Raw genomic sequence first — 16329 nt, 5'->3', positions numbered from 1 at the left:
TGAACCGATTCCGACGACTACTTGGTATGGCTATATTCTGAGGCACAAAATTGGAAAGATTACGACGCTAAGAAGATGGAAAGTGCCGATGTTGTGTGAGCCTTAGCCGTGCTTGTATGTGTGCCGTGCTGCCCGCTATCTCGCTGCCCGCCAACCGCCGCACCGACTTGCACAGGTCAAACATTTATTTCATCTTTAGAAGTGTATCTGTGTGGACCAGTGTCGAAACTGTTTCTAATGGTTCAATAATAACGTGACTTTTACCAGAATTGCTTTAGCCATGACTTATCCTGATCACTGACCTAGACAGGATCCTTACCTCGTATTGTGCAATCCGAGTATCCTAAACTGAAAGTTTAATGTTTGTGTTAATGAAAATTATCAGCAGATTAATCTATGCCATAAAGGAATCTATAGTTCTGTGTGCTGTTGCAAATATTGGTAAAGAACAAAAGAGTAGTTATTTTGTAAAGAACAAAAGAGTAGAGATTGATAATTTTGTGTGTTAATTTGCCTTCAGTACTAGATAGTTTCAGTATAACGACTATAACAGTTTCAGGGCCCCCCCCCTTTGCTCTTGTCCATTCGTTCAAACCTTGATGTGTACTGATCAGATTTGACCAGTAAAGCTAAATTCTATATTAATCCTAAATGTATTAGTGTTTTTCCATTATTCATAGTGATATTGTGTGTGTGTTTTTAAGATTGTCGACGCTAGGGCAATCTATGCCCGATTTCAGTCTGCTCAACATACAAAATGCAGTTCGTAGTAATCATTACTGTGTGGTGTTGTGTAAATGTAGCTCGTCCAAATTAGTATCAAAAAGAGAAAACTTTAGTTCAGTGGATTTTTCGGGTTCCAAACTTTGCCATATAACGCATCATTACTACGAGTTACTATGCTTGTACATGCACCCACTTGTACAAGGAAAAACTCACTCATTGCCTAAGTAGGCTGGCGACCGAATTGTTAATTATAGGTAGCACCTACTGTGTGTACTTCTTGTCCATGCGAAAGAGCAGTTATACTCTACATTTACTTGATGCATCACTGTAGTTATTGACTGAGTACAAGTCCGATCTTGCTTCTATTAGGTACACGCGGTCAACTAATGTACTAAAATCCTTGTTTATAAGGTGAAGCCCGTGAACTTATTACAGTACAGGCTTTATATAGCTAACCTACGTCCGAGCAGGGCGGTAGTGTTACAAGTGGCTTCCCGGTGACAGGACGTCCATCTGTTGTCGGTTACAAATTAATGTAAAGATCGAACAGTGGATGTTCAGTGGCACGAATAGCAATAAAGTTCAGTAAAAGAAACTGCAGTGTGAGCCAAGTATAATAGTGTGGTGTAGTTGGCATTTAGTATGGACAGAAACGTAGACGGGGTAGGTGCGCCAAGCGAAATGGAGAATGCGGCTGGCAGTAGCCGGAGTTTACGCGGCCAGATAACAGATGGCGTTAGCGAAAGACAGTTGGCGTACATACAATACCACGAACACGTCAATGAACAGATTGAAAGGTTGAGATCGCCTCGGACACAGCAAGGGACAAAACAGGAAGCAGAGGGTGACTTTGTAGATGATAGTGGGTATGTGAACGAATCCACTGACATATTTGATTCACCACAGATAAAGAAAGAACCGAAAGAAACTTCTGAAGTAGAATCGGAACACATCGATCCTGTAGAACAAAACAGTATAAAAATTTTAAGTATGAACGACTTATTTGAACAATTAACCAAACAAATTGCGGGACAGAATGATCAGCTTCAAAAACAAGTCGGTAGTCAGGTTAATCAGCTCAAAACACACGTTAACGAGCAACTCAAAACACAAAATGAGCAACTTCAAAAACAAGTCGGCAATCAGGTTAATCAGCTTAAAACACATGTTGACGAGCAGCTCAAAACACAGGTGGATCAAATTAAAGCACAGGTCGAAGGACAGGGAATTAAAATTAGTAAACAAATAGAACAGGTAGAACAAAAAGTGGGTAATTTAAGTTCTGTGGTAAATACTCTGAAATTTGAAATTGATACCATTAACAAAAATATGGATACTATGCAGGAGGAAATTGGAAACATTAATAGTAGATTTGATGTTGAAATTCTCAACATCCAAGAGAAAGTAGAACCTCTGGTTGAAACTAAGGTAGACGAAAAAGTTTTCGGTCTTAAAACTGAGGTCGTAAACAAATGTCAACACGGGATATCGCAATTGAACAAGGTAGTTTTGGACACTGAAAGTAATTTAAGTAAAAAAGTATCCGAATGTGTTCAAAATTGTGAACAAAATACTACGAAAATTCAGGGCAAAATTTTCGATCTGGAAAGCAAAATTAAAGATAGGTCTGGTGTTGTCTGTAATGGCACACCAATTACGAAGCTGCTAGAAGGCGAGGAAGGCTTCGATCCAGCCAAGAAACATAACGGGTGGCATCCGTTAGATTTTATCAAAAATTGCGAGAGAGTATTTCCTGAGCACTTATCTGATCAGGAAAAGATAAACGTTGTAATTAGCGCCTTAGCGGGTGATGCTAAGCGCTGGGGAATAAATTTAAATACCGAACAAATGACGTTCGAGGAATTTAGGCAGAGATTTACGGAAGAATATTGGTCTGAACAAAAGCAGGACCATTTATGGCGGGAGTTCATCATGGCCAAACAACATGATAACAGGGGCAGGAATTCTTTGAAAGATTTCTGCGAGCATTGGTACCGGAAATTGACGCATTTAAGAGGTCGAAGATCAGATGCAGAAATTATCTGGGAGTTATATAAAAAACTTCCAGAAGATTCAAAGAGGTATGTAGGAAGCAATCATCGCAGCTTCCAAGCATTTCTCGAAAGAGTCGAAGACGAAGATCATTGGCGCGCAAGTCGTGCCAATTACCAAAACTTTGGTAACCGTAATAACCGACACAATGACGAACGAAATGACGGCGATGGATTTCGCGTCAATGTAATACAAAGAGGAAGAGGCAGAGGAAATAATCCAGGTCACGGTAGAGGGTATACCGCGCAAAACAATAACGACGCGGGAAACTAATTTCCGCGAACGTTGCGGGCCAAACGGAAGCGGACAATACATACCGGCCCCGATTCAAGAAAAGATACCGGACCGACCGTAATGTAATGAGACAGGCTAGGGACGAGCATGGAACGCCGCGACGTGTTGTGGCGAAACAAGCGTCAGGTGTGAGCCTGAATGAATCATCGCTGCCGCACAGAGCGCTACATGTTAACAGGCGAGTGGAGCATCAGAGGGCAACGGCCCAGCCTAGCCGAACATCTGTTCGGAAAGAAGCCGCTAGCAATACGGCAGCAGTAGGTACAAATGTAGCAGTCAGAGCTAAAGAAAATTTTACGAGTGATAATTCCGTGGCAAAGGAAACAATAATTGAAACTGTGAATACACAGAGAGGTGCGGTTAGCAGTGTTTGCAATGAGGTAAAAGGCGATAATGAATTAGCAGAAGTAACTGATTGGCGTGTGCAGATCGATGATCTGTACAAGGGCCTAAAGCAATGTGAGTGGGAGGATTTTAAAAGGGAGTATGAGGCGAAGAAATTAGTTGGTGGAAAGAGAGATAGTAGGGACGTCCATAAAGTGACGTGGCCCAAAATTGAAGAGGGGAGAATAAATAGCGCCGCGCAAAGTACGCGTGCCGCCAATAGGATGAAGGTTAATGATAGGAAGGATTTGGAGGACGAAATCCTCAGCATTGACGAAGAAATAACTTCTGCTAACAGTCCGCCAATAGTACAAGCTGCTACCGAGAGGCACCGTGTAGAAGGGGTAGATGATTACCTGAAAGTAATTAAAGTCCACGAGGATTACACCGAATATGAAGTCACAGTGGATGTGAATAAAGCTGAGGATGAGGCCGTTTTGCCAAAAGAGGAGGTTGAATTAAAATCTAAACCTGACGACAATACAGAGGAAGAACTTAGTGCCCGTCTCAGAAAAGCTTTTATGTTAGAACCTGAAAGCGATCCGGAATGGTCGGATTCCGACGATAGTTCGGATGATGAAAGATACATAAATATAGACGAAAATGAATGGACTAACGCTCCCTATTGTGCAAAAGTAGCGTACTTAAGTGAATCTGATGTTGAGGAAGAGAGTAGCGATGAATCTAGTGAAGATGAATTTTCAGGTGTAAAGGAAAATGAATATACTTTTACTGAAAGAGGGTATGAGAAAATCAGTGGAAATAAAGGGGATGCAGTTAAGTACGATATTGTACCTAACGATGACGACGTATCAAAACAAAATCCAGACGTTGAGACCGAACAAAGAAAGAAAGAGCCACCTGACGACTCTGTGTTTATTTTGCGAAGAGTTCAAGTAAGCAAAGACTTTGAACTCCAGAAGCCTAAGAAGCCACCAGACTTAAGTGACTGTTTTATGAACCAGAAAAGACTGCCTTGTTAATAAAGAGATTAGGGGGCAGGATGTTGTATTTTTATATATTATAAACATTATGCATGACTTCATTATTACTGTAACTCAGTTTTATCTGAAAGTGAATTATTGTTTGTTGAATTAGAGCCTGGGGCAGATTTATATTGGATTTTGAGAATGTCATGAACACACTGCATCATGAAACTACAGGATTTCCACCGGAAGAAATTTTGTTAGGCAGAAGTAGTAAAAGTTTAATTGAAGAAAAACTAGAGTTTCCACCTTGTACAAGTTTGGGATTGGATCAAAAGAAAGAATTGGTGATAAAAAGGGCAAAGCAAAAAGCTGAATCTAGATCTAAAAGATACAATAAAAATTTAAAGGTTTCAAAATTTAAAATTGGAGATTATGTTCTTTTAAAAACCCACGAAAAGTCTAGTGAACTAAACCATGAAATTTCAAAATTTAAATATATTTATAATGGACCATATATAATACAGAATATTCCACACGACAATGCTTACTACCTGATCTACCCAAAATCCAAAAGACCTTTAGGTGTAAGAAATATTGTGGACCTGAAACTGTATGTACCTAGGAACGAGTAAATGTGCTGTATCTTATGCTGAACCCAAGTTATTCTAAATGTATCTAATCTTGGTAAATGTCTGTATACCCTTGAAGGTGTGCTAATGTAGTTATGTGAGTTTCAGATTACCAATTGTACTGTAACTGTAAAAATGTATGGAGAAAAGGGCTGAAAGAAAGGATAAATGCTATCAGCCAGATAAAAGATGGGACTGTCAAAAATGAAAATGGGCAGTGTATAAACCATAATATGAAGGACTGCCAAATACCAATGAGGGCAGATAAATAATCGATGGAAAATTGCAAATGTGATCCAGGAGATGTGACAATATGAAGTGAGAAGGACTGCCCAAATCCGCATAATAGGCAGCAAATATATGTAATTAATGTTCTGAATATATGTGTGTGTGTTTTGTTTAGTAAGTAAGGAAATGGACTGCTATTCAAAGCAAGCAGTGACAAATTATCTTATGGTGTATACAAAATATGAAATTGTTTTTGTAGTTGAATGTTTGTATTCCAGAATTTTAAATTATTTCTTTGAGAAATTTAGAAAAAATAAGTAAATTGCTATTTTAGTGAGGTTATGATGGGAAGTTGGACTGTGCAAAAAGGCACTCGAGTAAATGACAAGTAGTTATTCTTGAAGTGTTTAAAAAAATGTAAACTTATATACAGTGAGTAAAAGGAAATATGTAGTGTAAATCTTTTTGGGCAATTAAGTAAAGATTCGGAACCACTGTATAATTGTAAGATTTAGTGTTCCCATAAAATTTGGACTTAAGAAAATTTTCTGGAAACAGGGGCATGTGTAACGAGAATTATACGTATAATAATTTTTTTTTTATGAATTTAGATAAATTAATAATAGCAATGTGTTGAATTTCTTTTTCGATTCTTTTCGTGTCATGTTAAAGAAACTGTGAGTAACTTTTGAAACGAATATTATTTATGTTAGATTTCAAATAATGTGGTAATCAAAGGAAAGTGTATTTAATGTTAAAACTATTGTAAGATGTGAAAATTGTAATTTATACACTTGGTCCATACGTGGGTAATGCATTAGGATATGTGTAGTAGAAAACCTGTGGTGAATACCCTACCTGTAGGGGAGCGGGAAAAGGTGGAGGCAGGCGAGGCGGGAAAACGCACACTGGGCGCGGATCGGCACAACGGGCTCAGTAACACAGTCGGAGGCGAGCAACAGTCGGAAGTACACATACTGTACCGAGGAGGCTACCCAGGAAAAGTGGATTCCATTGAGCCTCGGATGAACCGATTCCGACGACTACTTGGCATGGCTATATTCTGAGGCACAAAATTGGAAAGATTACGACGCTAAGAAGATGGAAAGTGCCGATGTTGTGTGAGCCTTAGCCGTGCTTGTATGTGTGCCGTGCTGCCCGCTATCTCGCTGCCCGCCAACCGCCGCACCGACTTGCACAGGTCAAACATTTATTTCATCTTTAGAAGTGTATCTGTGTGGACCAGTGTCGAAACTGTTTCTAATGGTTCAATAATAACGTGACTTTTACCAGAATTGCTTTAGCCATGACTTATCCTGATCACTGACCTAGACAGGATCCTTACCTCGTATTGTGCAATCCGAGTATCCTAAACTGAAAGTTTAATGTTTGTGTTAATGAAAATTATCAGCAGATTAATCTATGCCATAAAGGAATCTATAGTTCTGTGTGCTGTTGCAAATATTGGTAAAGAACAAAAGAGTAGTTATTTTGTAAAGAACAAAAGAGTAGAGATTGATAATTTTGTGTGTTAATTTGCCTTCAGTACTAGATAGTTTCAGTATAACGACTATAACAGTTTCAGGGCCCCCCCCTTTTCTCTTGTCCATTCGTTCAAACCTTGATGTGTACTGATCAGATTTGACCAGTAAAGCTAAATTCTATATTAATCCTAAATGTATTAGTGTTTTTCCATTATTCATAGTGATATTGTGTGTGTGTTTTTAAGATTGTCGACGCTAGGGCAATCTATGCCCGATTTCAGTCTGCTCAACATACAAAATGCAGTTCGTAGTAATCATTACTGTGTGGTGTTGTGTAAATGTAGCTCGTCCAAATTAGTATCAAAAAGAGAAAACTTTAGTTCAGTGGATTTTTCGGGTTCCAAACTTTGCCATATAACGCATCATTACTACGAGTTACTATGCTTGTACATGCACCCACTTGTACAAGGAAAAACTCACTCATTGCCTAAGTAGGCTGGCGACCGAATTGTTAATTATAGGTAGCACCTACTGTGTGTACTTCTTGTCCATGCGAAAGAGCAGTTATACTCTACATTTACTTGATGCATCACTGTAGTTATTGACTGAGTACAAGTCCGATCTTGCTTCTATTAGGTACACGCGGTCAACTAATGTACTAAAATCCTTGTTTATAAGGTGAAGCCCGTGAACTTATTACAGTACAGGCTTTATATAGCTAACCTACGTCCGAGCAGGGCAGTAGTGTTACAAGCTGTTTTCAACATTAAAACAGATTCAGCAGCATTTTTATCAAGAAGAAAACAAAATTTCACAGCTGCACATTGTTCACTTAACCCGGTGAGGATGTGGTGCAAAACGTGTACATCAAGGATGTGGAGAGTCGTATTGATCCTGATTTTCATTTACATTTTTAAAATATTTATTGGCACATTTTAACAAAAGATGGGAATTAAACTTAAGAATTATTTATTAATTAAAGGATTTTCATAGAAATAAACACCATTAACTGTACAAATGCTTTATTACTTAATTTTTACAAAAAGTCTGCAAAATAATCATTTAAACAGCTCTTAACATTACATTTTTTTAAAAATCTACAAAACCATACATTCGCCATTTACAAAACCATAAATTCGCATCAGTAATTCAGATTTTTTGCTAAGCATTTACGAGATAAATCTTCTTCAAACACAAAATGAAAAATAAATTTTTGATATAAGATATAAATCATCTCTTGCCATAGCACATTGTCGCAGAATGGGACAATGTGTTCTTGACAAATGTACCTATGATAGCCTTCACAAACAATAGGTGTCTTATCATGTCTAGCATAGGGACACTCTTGACATCTTTTTCATACACCTTGGAATCCGGCAGTCGATTCCTGTGAACATTCTCCACTAAATTCTCTGATTCTCTTACGCAAAGTGCTTGGCAGGTAAGGTATTTCTTGTCAGCCACTCAAATGTTCACTGACGAGCATACAGCAAAGGGTTTTTATGAAATTATGACGCTTTTGGTTTTCATTGTTATTTGATCACTGAACAATAGCAGCATTTGTGCTGTCCAAATTCAGTATTGCGTAGAAGACAGTCTGAGGCCATTTTTTTCTTCTTTTTTTTTTTTTTTTTCTAAGTTGCGGCTTCACCATAAGTCACTGACAGCTTATCTGCAATGTCACCTCCACCTTTCATGGAATTATAAAACATGTTTATCTCTGGTTTCTTTTATGTCCTGTCGATTCAGCAATTTCAACATAGAGGTGAACACTAGACATAAGCAAAACAACTTCGATTTTCTTTGGTATGTGAGAAACAAGTGTAATATCCTTTTGGAAACTGAACTTATAGATGAGTAGATTTCTCTAGCACGAGTTTTGCAAAATTTAGGAGGGATTTGCCTCTTGTTATTATGCACTGTTGTGAGAGAAGTTAGCTTGTGTTCTTTCAGCAGATGTAAAACTAGTTCACAGCTCGTAAACCAGTTATCAAAAGTCACATTATTGCTTGTTTTTGAAATGGGTTGCATCAGCTGATTCACCACATCAAAAGGTTTATTACTCAGTGAAAGCAGTTCCTCTGGCTGCTTGCTAGTATATATTTCATGGTTGAAGATATAGAAATACTTTGTGTTGACCAAGGCAAATATTTTTATGCCATATTTTGCCGGTTTTGATGGAATGTATGTCTAAATTTGTATCTGCCTCTGAATGCAAGATGCATTTCCTCTACAGTTGTATATTCTCCAAGTACTTTCTTGCAGTTTTCAATGAATATTTCAAATATCTGACATATTGATGCTAAGTTATCCAGCTGTTTTCTTTCTTCATGTGTGGATTTATCATCAAAACAAAGACAGCTTTGAATGAAATGAAAATGTTGCCATGTCATTGTCATCCAAAATATTTCAACACCTGTTCCGACTGAAGCCCAAAGGTCAATGGTGTTGTGCCTCCCCAATTGGCAGAATCCAGCAATGTACAACAAGCTTATATAAGGCTTCAGCTCACTCATGGTCATTTCCTTCATAAAATAGTGGTTTACAACTACTTCACAAGCTGCTTTCCTTTCTGCAGTTTGCAAGTTTGTGTATTTCAAGATAATACAAAGCCTATTTTCATTGCAAAACAGACTCAAGGTACCTGCCTGATGATATTTTCAGAACAGGTCCTAACTTGTTGCTGAGGTGGATTTTTTCACAACTTGGATCCATTTTTACCAAAATAAAATGGACTGTGTGTCCGATTTTCTGATTGCTCGACTAATTCCTGTAACGCAGCATTGTGGGCAGTATTCTGTAGCTCATTTGGTGGTATATTATCTGCTTTGTCACTGCCCTCACTTGCATCTTGCTCAGTACCACTACTGTCACTGCCCTCACTTACATAATCTTCATTTTCACTACTATCTGTTGTAAAGCCACTTTCACTGTCTGATAATTTGGAAAATCATGTAAAAAAATGATGTATGCGCTCTCAGCCTCCCTTTCCTCATTGTCCATTTTGACTAAAAACCTCAAAACATACGAAACATTCATAGAATAAGATAAATTCAAAAATGGCACAGAAATACTACTTCGCAGTTGGGTTGGGTTGGGTTGTTTGGGGGAGAAGACCAGACAGCAAGGTCATCAGTCTCATCGGACTGTGGAAGGACGGGGAAGGAAATCGGCCGTGCCCTTTCAAAGGAACCATCCCAGCATTTGCCTGGAGCGATTTAGGGAAATCACGGAAAACCTAAATCAGGATGGCTGGATGCAGGATTGAACCGTCGTCCTCCCGAATGCGAGCCCAGTGTGCTAGCCACTGCGCCATCTCGCTCGGTCTACTTCGCAGTTGTGGAAGGGTCAAAAGTACACTCTTACTGTTTGCACTCGTTTATCTCTTTTCACGGACGGCAGCTGACTGAGTGCGTGCACGCATTAGGGAGGGGAGATCAGTAATTACAGCTACTGAGAACCTCGACAATGTGCAACAAAGAACTGCTAACAAAACAAAATGAGCAGGGTCAAACTGATTCTATCACATCCTCGCTGGGTTAAACTTGCCATCATAAAAATGACACAAGAACAAAACAGCACTAGCAAAAACAATCACTGCAGATTAAAATAAAAAGCCAGCTCGACAACACAGGCAGCATTGAACTGGTAATGAGTTGCACTGTACACACCTAGCAGCAGAAATGCGTACTCACAAGCTCCACTCCAGACTGTTTTTTTCATTTTTTTGGGTATCCCCTTGTATCTAAAGCTATCTAAGCAGCTGTTATGTCTTTGCTTGTGTGTACACTTTTCTCTCCCCATTTAAGCATCAACAGACTAGTTGTGTTAGTGACTGCAATATCTTAGTAGTTGTCATGGGTGATTATTCAACAATATGAAAGTTATTTGAAACTATGCAGAAATTTAGTGACGAACCACATTAATTACATCTATTGTGAAGATTGTTGCAAAAATTCTAATTTGTGGTTTCACACTATGTAACCTTTAGCTCAGTAACTGAGCTAATCACCACCAAGTTACAAATGAACCACTGACATTACTGCTGATAAAAGTAGAGAACACTGGTAATTGAGTGTGTGACTGAAAAAGTCCCGCTTTCTTGACACTTACAATAATGATACATCCACTCCATCTGATACGTAATATTACAGTCAATACCCTTTTGTGTTGAGAATTCTCTCTATATTGGTGGACTAGTGTAATGTGTAAGCAGCTTGGTGGGTTTATGAAAAGAACAAAATGTGGTATACGGTTTGCATCATAAACTGTGTGAATACCTTTTGTTGCTGCTTTAATGTGCAGCATCTGTAGGTAACACAAAATTAAAGGAGCAAAGAGATTACTACGCTTATAAAGATATCTGGGTCCTCATCTGGGCACAGCTTGTAGTTCCTTCATTTTCAACATGACGACCATAGGTATATGCCATGAATAAACATATGTGCCACCAAGGATGTGAGTATGAAGTAGGCAGCATCTTATGGAAGAAGCATTTCTTGAATTCAGCAAAAAACGTAAATATTGCTTGTTCGATTATGTGTGTGTTTTTCTTTACTGAAGAAGGCTTCAGGTGGAAGCTTATACGTAAGTCTTTTTGTCGTGCCTGACTGCAACCAAATGTTTCATTTTTATGGTACACATGGTCGATATGAGCAACTAGGTATTTTCGAAGCAGATACCACTCATTCATTCTTTCCACATCCAAATCCTACCTGAAGGAGAGTGTTCTGTGAGGTGGAACAAGTCAGGTTATACAGAAACAGCCATGCAGGCTACTTCTATTAAATATATTAACAACCAGACACAACTAGTGTCAATCCACTCACAAGGTTAATGGCAGGAATAACTTCTAGATTACCTTTCATACGCATTATAAATCAGGATATTATTTATATTAGTAGAAAAGCAGCTAATCTGAAGAAAAACTACTGCTTGTTTCAATCTACTACTTCATACTAAGCATTCATACAACTTTACTTATTTCAGAGAACACTACCCGCTGCCTATTTGGAAAATTTACAGCCTGCTTCAAAAAACATAAATATTACCCAGAATCTAAATCTATGAGTCCAAATATTCTGATATAGGCTAAAAGGTGTGACTGATAAGCTTTTCTTTTATTTCATACTAACATTTCCTGGCCACATACTGCTGCGGCTCAGTCTGGTTAAATGGAAAAGAAAGAAAAGAGAAAACATGTGTTACTAATATGAATGGGAATTGGATATACATCCTAATCACCTTCTCCCCCAGTCTTATTTCCAATTTCTATGTCCATCTCCTCCTCCTTCCCCCCTCCTTCGTCTATCACCCCCTCCCCCATCTCTCAGTGCATCTCCCGCTCCTGCTTTCTGTGTCCATTTCCTCCCATCTCTCTGTCCATCTCCTATTCCATCTCTCTGACCTTGAGCTTCGTTTATTGTTATTGCAAATTCAGATTCTGTAGTAGTTGTAATCATAGGCCAGTAAGCCACAAATACAACTTTCCTGACTGCTAAAGATATCCCCTTTAGGTATTACAAATATATTTATATACTATATATATTAAAATGTACATCCTATGTCCATCCAAATGGATGGTCAGGAACTTTGTGATATTTTTGGTAATAACTTTTCCCCTTCCTACATTACATATTTATTTATACATTACAGAAATAGGTAAACAAAAATGTGAATTTTCAAACGCAATGTTGTGTCAAACTATTCAAGCAATCGGTGAAGATCTTTCATATATTTAAGATTTTCAACAAATGAATATATACATTTTTATTTATAAAGATTTAAATGTTTGTTTGTTCAAAATCATATATCTCTGAAAGGTCTACACTGATTGATTTGAAATTTTGACACAACATTGCATTCAAATACAAGAGTGTTTTATACACCTACAGGACTACCATAAGGGTGTTGGTGTGTGTGTGTGTCTATATTATATGACATATTGTTAGCAAAAATCTCATATTCATTTGTTCACAATCTTAAATCTCCAAAAGATCTTCATTGATCCCTTTGAAATTTTGACACAAAGCTGCTTTTGAATATAAACATCTGTATATTAAAATTCAAGGTTGTGTCAAAATTTCAAAGGAATCAGTGAAGAAGTTTTGGATATTGAAGATTTTGAACAAACAAACATGAGGTTCTTGCTAACGACTTATCTCCTTAATTATTACATAGATATTTAGATACCTTATGGCACTCCAGTAAGCTAGTATTCAAATCCAATGTTGTATGAAAACTTTAAAGCAATCGGTGCAGAACTTTTGGAGATATACAATTCTGAACAAATAAACATTTACATTCTTATTTTCACAGATTTGGTTATCTTGCTCATGCCTATCTATAACTTGCTAAAGACTTTTTCGCTAGAATACATAACCCAATTCTAAATCCTAAACCGGGGTGTGAAGTAGGCCTTTACATGGAAATTTTCCCATGATACTCCTGCAAAGTATTGAACAGAGGATACTAAAAGATTTACAAGTCATATTTGAAATCATATGTCATTCAGTACAGTACTTGGTTATTTTACTGATTACTGTGCTGAGTTGAGTTCCCCAACTATAGAATGAAAAGCTTTAAGTTTCTCTGCTTCAGTTCCTAGAGTTACCCCAAATTTAAGTCTATCCCCATGATAATCCATCAGTCTGCAAAGCTAGTAATCAGCCACAGACTGCTGGCAAACATTTTTTGACGTTCAGCACATATGTTAGGAATAAACATACTATCCTCATTTTAGTGCAAATGTTCTCTTTACGGATGAGGCTTCATTCCAACGTGATCAAATTGTAAATTTTTACAACCAACATGTGTGGGCTGACCAGAATCCGCACGCAATTGTGCAATCACGTCATCAACACAGATTTTCTGTGAACGTTTGGGCAGGCATTGTTGGTAATGTCTTCACTGGGCCCCATGTTCTTCCACCTACACTCAATGGAGCACGTTATCATGATTTCATACGGGATACTCTACCTGTGCTGCTAGAGCATGTGTCTTTACAAGTATGACACAACATGTCGTTCATGCACGATGGAGCTCCTGCACATTTCAGTCAAAGTGTTCGTACGCTTCTCAACAACAGATTCGGTTACCAATGGATTGGTAGAGGCGGATCAATTCCATGGCCTCCACGCTCTCCTGACCTCAACCCTCTTGACTTCCATTTATGGGGGCATTTGAAAGCTCTTGTCTATGCAACCCCGGTACCAAATGTAGAGACTAGATTGAGTCCTTATTGTATATAACATGCAGATAGACTGTAGCACAAGTGTTGGATTTCTTGCTAAATTTCAATTTCATCCTTGTTGATATCATTCTCATAAATGTTCAAGTCCAGAGGGAGGAGTTATCAGCACCCCACTAACTTGAAACAGCAGATTTTCTTATCTACAATGGTGTGAGGGGCAGCATCAAGGAATAAAGTGAAGGTTTGAAGACTGCATGTTTGAAAGCTGTGTTACAGGATCCAATATATTGTTTATGTTCCTATCAATTACTCAACATTTCACATGGTATGTAGTTGTCTTCATCAGACGTGCATTTTTTTGTATAGATAACTATTGTTATTGAAACTTCCTGGCAGATTAAAACTGTGTGCCCAACCGAGACTCGAACTCGGGATCTTTGCCTTTCGCGGGCAAGTGCTCTACCATCTGAGCTACTGAAGCACGACTCATGCCCGGTCCTCACAGCTTTACTTCTGTCAGGTCCCGAGTTCGAGTCTCAGTCGGGCACACAGTTTTAATCTGCCAGGAAGTTTCATATCAGCGCACACTCCGCTGCAGAGTGAAAATCTCATTCTGGAAACATCCCCCAGGCTGTGGCTAAGCGATGTATCCGCAGTATCCTTTCTTTCAGGAGTGCTAGTTCTGCATAGTTCACAGGAGAGCTTCTGTAAAGTTTGGAAGGTAGGAGACGAGATACTGGCAGAAGTAAAGCTGTGAGGACTGGACGTGAGTCGTGCTTCGGTAGCTCAGATGGTAGAGCACTTGCCCACGAAAGGCAAAGGTCCCGAGTTCGAGTCTCGGTCGGGCACACAGTTTTAATCTGCCAGGAAGTTTCATATCAGCGCACGCTCCGCTGCAGAGTGAAAATCTCATTCTGGAAACTATTGTTATTGTTCGTCAAACCTCTGTACAAGTATCAATCGAGCAAAATTATGAGTGCATACCTGTTTCCGGTGGTGGCTCCCATGGTCTTGGGGAGAGTCCCTCATGCAGAGGCAGCAAACGATCACGCAGTTCCTGCACAGCATCACCCATCTCCTCCAATGAACCAGCTGTTGCTATTCGACTACGAATGTCTTTGTGTTCCTCAAGGCAGAGGCTGTACACAAACAACAGAGAAATTACCAACTCGTATTTCCCACAATGACTATATTATCGGTAAACACTAGTTACAATGTACAGCACTCACTTGGCTTATACTTCACTGACTACCACAAGCAAAAATTGCTCCTGACAAAAATACTACTTCCAAAAGAACATGAAAATCAGTTTTCTTGCAAGTGTTGAAATCAGGCATTGTAAAAGTAGAGAAACACTGGAGTACTCAAAAATGAAAATTAACACTGTCTTAGAAGAAGTCTGTATAATTTTTTGATAGCTGCATATGAGACAACTGAAACATAGTTAAAAGGCATATGAATGAAAAATCAGACATTGAATCTTCAGTTCTCAGAACATCCCTCTCAGGATAAATTAGCACCCATGATTTATTGACTGCCTGATGTTCATTTATAGTAGCCTACAATTTGATCAATTGCTACAGTTCAATTATTCCCTCCATTACCTTTTATTTCTCTCCCATTTTGGGGGCTTGATATAGCTTTTTCCTCCTGTACTACATCCTCGCCCCACCCTTCTCCATCAGCTCAGCTTTAGAAGCCCCTAAAGGCTAGAGAAACAACATATATATATATATATATATATATATATATATATATATATATATATATATATATTTCATTTGCATCTCTGACTCCTTTTCTAGTTGTTTCTGCCTTGCAACTGGTAAGTAGATGCTAAAATAATATGGAAACCTGGTGGAGGTAACAATTCTCAGAATTTCAGCATCACTGACTTTTCCATCTGGAAGACAGTAGTAAGTAATATACATATTGACTCAACCACAGCAGTTATTGAGAGAATGAAAAAACACCTTCAGTTTCAGTGTACATTTTCTGAAAATTTTCACGGGCTACAAATATTTTGAATGGGGCATGGTTAACCACTCTTGACAGTGCACAGTAGTACTTGGGGGTTCAGGGAGCTGTGTGTAGTTAGCTGTCATTAATGCATGTGGGTATCAAAAAATGTGTAGGTCACTGCTTTTGTAAGGCACTGTTTAAGTGACATTCAGTTACATGTTAAATTATGTTTACTTTTAGTATGCTGGAAATAATAAATGCTTGTTGAATGAAAAAAGCTTAAAGCACTCCATAGCAGGAGAAATTAGATTAGCAATACTTTTATGAATCCCACCCCTACCGCCTCACTCCCAAGTTGAATAGATGTGATGAAAAGTTTTGACTGCCTGACTTTATAGAATTTAGCAACCAACATAATTTATTCAATTAATAAATTCAAAGTAATTAAT

The 16329-nt window shown here is 38.4% G+C and overlaps 1 protein-coding gene across 2 annotated transcripts in view; it reads right to left on the bottom strand.

Annotated features, from left to right (window-relative positions):
- LOC124619462 (tRNA-dihydrouridine(16/17) synthase [NAD(P)(+)]-like) overlaps nt 1-16329 on the bottom strand; it is a 539847-nt gene that overhangs the window by 12925 nt on the left and 510593 nt on the right. For both annotated transcript variants that reach the window (XM_047145875.1, XM_047145865.1), the window contains exon 5: nt 14903-15057. In XM_047145875.1, the coding sequence (XP_047001831.1) occupies nt 14903-15057 (155 nt within the window). The remainder of the gene's footprint in view (nt 1-14902; nt 15058-16329) is intronic.

Source organism: Schistocerca americana, chromosome 1, assembly GCF_021461395.2.
Source record: "Schistocerca americana isolate TAMUIC-IGC-003095 chromosome 1, iqSchAmer2.1, whole genome shotgun sequence".
Lineage (NCBI taxonomy): Eukaryota > Metazoa > Arthropoda > Insecta > Orthoptera > Acrididae > Schistocerca > Schistocerca americana.
Note: the sequence above shows the minus strand (reverse complement) of the source record. Positions and strands in the feature narration are given on the sequence as shown.